Genomic DNA, 9,293 nt, shown 5'->3' with positions numbered 1-9,293 from the left:
GTGGTTATGTTTCGTTATTCAACAGCGATTGTGATATTTAAATGTTTTTGTTCTTTTTCTTATTTTTGTTCTTGTTTTGTTTGATTTCAAACTCTTCGATGGTCATAGCTCGAGGCATCTCCCATTCCTCGGACGAGGGAAGTTTCCTCGGAGGTCTAATAGCTCCAGGCATCTCCCATTCCTCGGACGTGGGAAGTTTCCGCGGTGGTCTTTGTTCGTTGTCGCTTCTGCAATGTATGAATTTCATACTTAATATAATTTTGGTATGAATCATATTAAATTAGGAAACACCTGGCTGGTGTTCCATAATGATTGATTAATCAGACAAAAAATCATTATCACAATTAATACCTTTAATTGAATTGTCCCTCTTTCAATCTGAACAAAACATTTCATCATTTTTAAAAAGAAAATCAAAATATTTACTGACTGAATAGCAAACAATGCAGACCATTGGCAAACTATTTATTAAGAAATTTTGAGAATGACTTTTAGTCGTTGAAATAAGTTCACATTTAAATTTATATTTGTATACAACTGACCCTGACAAGGATATTTGATTTATAGAATTTATCTAAAAACGATCTGACATGAGCTGCCATATGATATTATGAGATTTTTATGCATTGTCCAGTGCAACACCGAAATCTGATGGACGAGTTCACAACTGTTAAACCTTTATTGGACGATGTGCTCGCCGAATCTGTGGTTGCTGTTTTGTGCCAAGTTCGTGGGGCGCTGGGCGAAGTATTTGCGTGTTTTCGCCGAGCGAAAATACCACATGGCATAAATAAGCCAGCATATATAGGTTTTACAGCTGCACCTGCTAGCGTTACGCGTTATATACACGTGACTGTGTAATATGTTACTTTATTTTACATTAAAAACAAGCAGCGTTAAGTGATATAAGTTCGTTCCTTTTCTATATTTTTCCATTACAACCATCTGGAACAAAGTGATCCCTCGGAAGCATTAATCACAACAAAATTACATGAAAATTGCAGACTCGGTTCCATTGATGAGGGATAATGAATAAGTGCAACATCCCTCAAGCCCCCTAGAACCGGCTTGAGTGGTACTCAATTCTCAGTCATATTCAGTGCTTAGAAAGGGACTTTATGTAGAGTAACATAATTTAAAGAAACTGCGCTCTTGAAATTCAATAACTGATTGATAGTAACTTTCCTTGTTAGAGCATTTGTTTTTAGCCGAACTTCCTGCTTTCCATCTGTACCGTAAGAATAAATTCCTCTTCTACCATTATTCCATCGAACCTGTAACGAAAATATTCAGATAAAATATTTTTAAGATATTTTAACCTATCGTTATGCTGAGTGTTATCAACTATACGTTATGTATTCTTTTTTTTGACCTTTAAAGGGGACTCCACAGAGTTGTTTTTGTTTGTTTTGCAGTTGTTGCTGTTGTTGGTTTTTGTTGTTGTTTTCGATTTCACAATCTATTTCGGAGTATATTTCTAAATTATATATTGCATACCTTTCTGTTTAAGTTTCCTATCTGACTTATGTAGAAAATTATTTTTAATGTTTCGATGCTTTGGTAGTTGTTGTTATTTCTTTTCTTCTTTTTTCTTTTAACCTCATTGGAGTTCCTTTAAACATATTAAAAACAGGATGAACAGGATTTACATGAATAGACAAACAAACAATTTTCCTAGTTTCATTTTGTAAGCAGAAGAAAAATGTACATTTTACCTACCAACACAGAGTTTGCTCGTTTGTCTAATTTTATAACAACACCATTATCTACATTGCCCTCAGAATTTTTCCAATCTTTACCTGAAAATAATGAATTTTGCAAATACTTTCATTGATTTCTAAACAAACTAAAACAACACATCAAGAGCGTCCAGTGATCACGTGTGTCGCCTTATGAAAGCCAATTGCCGCTACGTTGTAGAAGAAGGCACAACTGTTATTTACATATTTTTTCATTATTCAAGGACCATAACTCAGTTAAATTCCTTAACCGGGAAGCCCGATTAATATGGCAGGCGACACAAAGAATGTCATTATAAAATTATATGTTTTTTTGTTGTTGGTGGTTTTTTTGTCATTGTGTATTTTTATTTATTTTCAAAATTATTACTTCATCAATAACTTTAAACCAAAATGAATATTTCGCTACAAACCTGGAACAACTTGACATCCAACAGCATTACTTCCCCTGGTTTTAGGATCCTCGGCTCGTCAACAACTAGTACGCTGTATGCCCTTGGACCGTAATGGTATGTTTTTTTTAATCCATTATTATCCACATTCACACCATACATGGTTGTCTTTGTGAAAAATTAATTTGTTTCATTATAAAGAGTGTAAGTTTAATATGAAAAAGGCAAAGCCTCAAAGCGAGCTCGATGTACTTTTAACGTGAAATAGTATGAAATAATCGCTCATTTTATTTCAAATGCAGTGACGAGTGCTTGTGACGTCACACGTACTGTGTTAAATATGGCTCCGCCCCTGTCGTTAAATGAATAACGAGTTTTGAAAACGTTGATAAAACTTTGTTTGTTTATTTTATTTCACTCTATAATTTTTCAAGCGAAATAAATATTATTAAAAGTGAAATAAATGTAAAACTTAAAACGTTTGCGACATTAAAATAGCGTACTTGGTTTGATTGTTTTGCACGTGCTATTTGGCGCTACATTGTGACGTCACGTAAACAATAATTTAAACGCCTGTACAGCGTTAACGACTGAATAAAAGATATTGGTGTTAGGATTCTTTTTCTTAGTTAGACCATTTTCTTTATTCTAGATAGTTTTCACAACAAAATTCGAAAAAAAATTGTTTTTATTTATCAGATTTTTCAAACAAAATGACGTCTTCAATTTTCATTTTACATTTTCCGTTTTAAAACTGTCATTCGATATTTTAGACACAGCTTCCGTTATTCTGGTTCCCTGTCCAATTAATGGTTCCCATAGACGTGCGCGGGTGACCAGTCTACACATCCGTTTTCAGTCAGAATTCCTCAGTTTTTATCGTTATCTTTAAATTCGAAAAGTTGCGATGTGTCCAATTCGATACTTCGGACGAAAGTTTTCAAAACCATCACTTAGCAGGTACTCGCGTTACCGTAAAGCACGCTTTGCGAGCAGGCCCTTCGGGCCAGCTCGTCGAGCTCGCAATAATTGTAGTGAATTAGCATTTTGTGTCTAAGACAAAGTACTTCATTCTTTACATTTTGCTATATTTACGATATATTACTGCACGTTAAGAGCATAAAGTGCCTTAAAAGATTTAAATATATAATAGTATGAAACGAATAATAATATCAGTTTAAACGTGAAATTAATTACAAGACTTAACAATATTACTTAATCCATAGCAAGAGCTGTCAGTCAGACAGCATGTTCGACTTTTCTCACTGCTTGAGCCTGGATAATGAAGAATGCGTTTAGTCCAAAAAAGGGCCATAGTTCTGTCAAAGTGCATGATAAACTTATGGGTCTTGGATAAAGACCTTTTATTATGCTGCTAAATAAGTATGTGAAGTTTCAACCCATTCTCCTTATTATCTTTTGAGGTACCATCTTGCACGCAAAAACTTTACACAAGTGTGACACCGACGAGCGGGTAAGTACAATACTCTTCCTATTCCCACGAATAGTCGAACTTAAATTATCAATCTTACAGCACGTTACGAAACAATCAGATAAAATATTTTTAACAAAACTAATGTCACGTTAAGCAAAGAATTACCATCACCGTCGTGGCCTATCACTGTCCCAGGACCATTGCCATCTTGGGTTATTGTATTTCCAATTTGGGACCACGTTCGCACGCGGCAAACCAATTTCCGGTAATGTAGTGCTAGTTTTCTCCTCGTACATGTGTACGCAGTCAACAACAATTTCAGCATGTTCTTCTATGTGATGTTTGAATCTTTCCTGTATATTCCTCATATCCTTCTGCAAAGTTGTGTAAACATTATTTTTGTATCATAGTTTGGGGACCTTTCTGTTGAAAATGTGTCAGGGTTAAATCGAATACATATACATGCACAGTGCGTTAACTGGAGTGCAGTTATTAGTTATCCGCACTCAAGAGCATGCCTATTGATTGGCTCATTTTTGCTGGGGTTTACATATTGTTACGGCAGAGAAAGGGTTAGCGACAGAAAGATTATATTCAGATGTTCGTTCATTGGTTCCTTTTTGCCGGGGTTTCATATTGTGACAACAGGGAACGTGTTTTTATGTTTGATTATGATACAAAAGAGGAAGAACATCAAAACACTCGGCAATCTGATACGCCCCCTCGTACAAATCAGATAGCCTCGTGTTTCGATGCTCTTTCTATTACTTACAAGAAAAGCATTGATGCAAAGCATCAAAGGGCGTCCAAGCAAGAAATGCAGCAAGTGAAGATGAACTAGTACATATATGATGACAAGATATTCTTATAAACTACCAGAAATGTATACCACTTATGAATGAGCGGACGAAAGACATTGTTCATTATGAACTTTGATTGGCATGCTAGAGATTAGAATATTACTTGTTATTTCTTTATGATCGTGGTTATTAATAGCAACGGATATACATGTATGCAATCATTTATAATCCATATGTGTAACGCATGATCAACACGTACCACACATTTGTCCCTTATTATGTACATGTTATCGCTATTAGCGAAGACCCCCTTAAGGTATCTGTTCACACTTTAAGTTAGTAAAAATATGACACTGGTTATATTACCATGTTGATCATGTTGAGCATAATTGTTTATTATACAATAATTGTAATATCTTATTAATTTTAATTTAAAAAAAATACAAATTTTATGAATATTGTTTTCTTTTATTCTTTTTGTGTTTATGTGCTATTTTAATACTGAGTTTTTTACTACTCTTTTTATTAAAATTGTAAAATAAATTTAAGAATTCAATTGTCATATTGACCGACGATTATAAGTCAAAGCTTAACTGGAAAAAGTCAGTAAATTATGGTTTATCTTTCAATATATAATATTGTTTATTCTTTAAACCATGTACATGTACATTGTATTTTTCTTTATCATTTTTAAATTATCGATCAATTGAATAATTCATAAAATCTAATTTGTAACTTTGAATAATTCCTCGGCATCTTTACTAAACACGGATAACAAATTGAATAATTAAATAAAATGTTTTCAAAGTTGATAATGTCATTTTAATACCATAAAAAATGTACCTTTTTCTCAATTATTGTACATATCACGGATTTTATATTACATATAAATCCGTGTACATATTTATTGTTTTTATCTCATATAGATAAAATGAAACATGCTATTGTTGTTTTTTTCTAATTGTAACGATATCAAACATCTACTCCAAAAGCGGGAGAGACCGGACAATATAACGTGTGGTACTATTCGCCGGTCACTAGTAAATCCTGGTCAAAACAGACCGGGAGAGACCGCATTTACCGATAGGAGTGATAAAAAGATATATCTATAAATAGGTTTTTGGAATATTTAGGTCATCAACTGATCATTCTAGGATACATGTACAACAATAACATACCATGACATGATAACCGACTGTGTACTACAAAATGATAAATAAAAAACCCCGAAGAGCGCGATTTATTGACGGAAAAGGTTATTTCATTTGTAAATTTTGCATTGCGAAAATTCATTGTAACATATCGCGACATTTCATTCTTATTTAATAATCAAGCACCCTCATACCGATCGAATTTTCGGCTTTTATTATGACCGACTAAAAGGCTCGAGAAGTTGCTGTCGCCCTTTCACAAAATCTGATCTCATTCCATAAGAGCGCCGCGCTTCGGCGCGGACGCCAATAATAGATTTAAATCACTACAATGATGGTCCAGTGCCTCTAGACGCTCGCAGAAATCACGATCACAAGGTAGAAAAATATATGTTTATTATCTATCCAGTTTTTACATCTTTCATTCATTATCGTATAAAATCGGTGAGAAGATATGAATAAGACTTATAAAGAACACTTCAGAGGGTGAATAGGGGACATTTATGATATTTTAGCATTTAATCATCCAAGTGCATTGCCCGGTATATACCGTAATACGGTATCTGGGCGGTGCTCCATCACATAGTCTCGCTCAATAATTTAATGTAATTACCCTTTAAATACTTTATAATAATACTATCCGGCTTAATATGTGTAGATAAAGTTTCTTACTTTCACTTCACAGATATCTTTAAGACATTTGGAGATTTAAAGGTCCATTATGTCCCAGAAATGCTGTTACTGTAGCCATAATGGCTTATATTGTTTTACGACTATATGGACAAAAGTTTACCTTAACGAGATATGTCTTATCTTTAAATGTTTGTACACAAATAAATGATTACATTTGTTTATTAATATGTAATTATTCTTAAAATTTTGATTAGAGATTTTGTAACTGTTTCATATAACACGCGTGGTAAATGATCGAGCTACCTCTTTCGGATGTACCGGTATACGGTAAATCGCTCTATCGCTACCTCCGAGCTAGTGCATGTCGTTAGAATCAGCTGTCAGCAAAGGTAAAGTGTTTTCTATTTTCATATCTTTTGTAAACACTACTGAGTACATCAAATATCGAAATTCTAAGAATGCTTTACCATGTAGATTTGATTAAAGTTTCCAGGAAGTGTTAAGTTGATAAATTTGTGTTTGAAATGTAGTTGTAGTTGCGTTTCCCAGTCAGCAAATTCAAAATAGAAATATATTAGACTGTAAATATTTTACACCGGATGCCGGTACAGACCGGAATGATAACGACAAAATAACGCAATTCATTAATAAAAGGCGAGCGGGAATGACGTCATTGAATGGTCGGCGGCTGTAAGACAGGTTTTATAGCACCGGTGTAAACGGTAGATAATCCTGTCTGGTATGCAAGAAAGAATTGAATACACTGACATTACCATGTCTTCCTTAGAAAGCTGTGGAAACTCGTCCGTTATCATGCCAAATGGATCGACCAGCTGCCTCTGAAATTCAGAAAAAAAAAGTCTTTGTAAACAAATAACAAACAGGAAATATCTTTAAAAGGGTACTTGGCCTTAGTAAAACTGGTTAACTTACATATACTTGTACGTTTTATTTTAAAACTATCCTTTACATTTTATAATGGCAAAAACTATCATATACATTTTATTTTAGAACTATCCTTAACATTTTATTTTAGAATGGTAAGAACTATCCCTTACATTTTAATTTAAGATGACCAATCAGATTCCCAGATTTAAATTTGAAATTTAAAATGACCAATGAAAGTAAGATTTAAAGGAAGTCAAGCTGAATTTAGATGGCCTTTGCCAAAAAACAATGAAATCTGACTAACAGCGGAATCTATGTCTGTATGTTAATTAAAGGGAATAATTATTTTAACTGTAAAAAATGACCAAAGTTTAAAAAGCATTCCAACGCTGTTCACTCAAATTGGATAAGAATGGCTCAAAAATACGATTTCAATTAATTTCTAAGGATATCCCTTAATTATATTCTACATATATTTCTGCTTTCAGCTGATTTTTATTAGAAATTCAAATTTTATGATATTAGACCTTTGTACCTCAAATGAGTTAACTTTCACTACTTTGTTTAGTTTGTTTTTTCTTCTACTATTTTCACTCTTAGAAGTAAAATATTTTATAGAACAGAACAGATACTTTATTTTTGACTGTTCAATAATATATCGTCATACATATATTAACAATTTTACAATACATACTAACATAAATCACAAGATCGGATCTAAACATGTTTCTTTCATATCTATATAGAAGATGACATTTCTATATAGAAGATGAATTATTAATATATTAAGTTGTATCTACTATATATAAGTTATTTCTATGAGACATCGCATCTCGTACATACAAGGATAAATTTAAATGGTATTCATCTTCGACGTCATGTAGATTACAATATAAACAATATCTTTCATTTCTAACAATTCTTTTTCTATGAAACCTTCCAGTTTGCACATGTAATGAATGCAAAGATTTGCTATTGCTTGTAAGATACTTCCTTAAAGTACTTGGTATTATATCAAGTAACTGAATTATAATGATATAAAGTAGATATTTTCATTGTCCTCGTCAGTCCTCGTCATATGGTGCTGAATTGACAAGAGTAGATGATTCATACGCGCTCTTAGGACGAACTATTTTTTTAAGGTCACGTAAACTATTTTTTGAGATCACGTGAGCAGTATTTATACGCAACCAAGTGAGATAGGGAAGAAATACTAACTGTCAAAAGCTGTCTTCTTGAGAACCGTGTCCCATACGTATGATCCAGAAGCATGCCGTCACAACAAGCTGCCATTGTATTTATGAAATCCTAAAACAGGCAATGTGAAGTTATGCTTGTATGACTCACATGTAAAATGTAACATAGATAACATCATTAAAGGCACATTATGCTTTAGGAATGCTATAATGTTTATTTATTAAAAACTTTCTATCTTTGATATCTTGTCACAGTTTCCAGAAAATATTCATTTGTCATATACATAAACTATCTTTTGCTTATTTCTCTCTGTTTGCAAATTGTATATTAAGTGAATAAGCATTTTGTATGGAAGTCGTAATAATATTTCGTTTACATTTTGCTACCTTTTGCGACACACTCACTCTATGTTCAGCGGCACTTTTTCAATTGTTGAATATCTAACATGCGCTTAATCCATTACTAAAACATTATCAAGCACATGTTTGGCATTTCAAAAGTATTTCTAAAATATGGATTTCTGAGGTATAATGTGCCTTTAACATCAAAAGAACGCACAAATATCAATTGTAAGAAATAAGTGAAGAAAAAAACTTCGATATGTTTTATCACCACATGACATGAATTTTAAAACTAAAACTAGAAACACAGCCTTTTTAAAGACAATCAACATGATGTCACAACAATGTTTTAACAATTTTTTTGTGAAACCCTGAGATAGTATGCTCTGTTCTAATTTTGTACAACAATTTGATCTCTCTTATAATAGAAACTATTATTGTTTGATTTTTAGAACAAAGTTCAGATATAATTTACATAATCTTTCAAACTATACGCATCTCTAAAAAAAGTGAAGGATATAATATATTGTACCAGATCTAAATTTCCTACGGGAACAAAGAAAACGTCTCTCTGTGACCTTCTGAAACCTTCCATCTCTTGTAAAATCTTTGCCTTTGTCTGTAAAAATCATATTTTTCATTTATTTCTGACTTCACATATTTATGTCATTTGTAAGTATATTATTTTTTCTTATAAATTTTCCTGGAAAAAATAAT

At 32.7% G+C, this 9,293-nt stretch overlaps 1 protein-coding gene across 1 annotated transcript; it reads right to left on the bottom strand.

The window, feature by feature from the left end:
• Positions 1-3,733: 3,733 nt before the first annotated feature.
• LOC132718627 (uncharacterized) lies at positions 3,734-9,234 on the bottom strand. Its single transcript, XM_060702349.1, has 4 exons — positions 9,109-9,234; positions 8,257-8,346; positions 6,924-6,989; positions 3,734-3,940 (listed from the first exon to the last, which is right to left on the bottom strand). Exons 1-4 carry the CDS (start codon positions 9,169-9,171, stop codon positions 3,734-3,736), a joined length of 426 nt encoding a protein of 141 aa, XP_060558332.1. The 5' UTR covers positions 9,172-9,234.
• Positions 9,235-9,293: the final 59 nt, after the last annotated feature.

This window comes from Ruditapes philippinarum, unplaced genomic scaffold (genome assembly GCF_026571515.1).
Source record: "Ruditapes philippinarum isolate M1 unplaced genomic scaffold, ASM2657151v2 ctg28361_1_1_1_1, whole genome shotgun sequence".
NCBI classification, from domain to species: domain Eukaryota; kingdom Metazoa; phylum Mollusca; class Bivalvia; order Venerida; family Veneridae; genus Ruditapes; species Ruditapes philippinarum.
The sequence above is the reverse complement of the archived record's forward strand: the minus strand, read 5'-3'. Positions and strand labels throughout refer to the sequence as shown.

What these genes read in the sequence shown, in the direction of transcription:
- LOC132718627 (XM_060702349.1), bottom strand. Translation starts at nt 9,171, where the DNA reads ATGGAAGGTTTCAGAAGGTCACAGAGAGACGTTTTCTTTGTTCCCGTA. An exon ending in CCGTAGGAAATTTAGATCTG is followed by an intron (nt 8,347 to 9,108) that starts GTACAATATATT and finishes TGCCTGTTTTAG; the next exon opens with GATTTCATAAATACAATGGC. An exon ending in CAAGAAGACAGCTTTTGACA is followed by an intron (nt 6,990 to 8,256) that starts GTTAGTATTTCT and finishes TCTGAATTTCAG; the next exon opens with AGGCAGCTGGTCGATCCATT.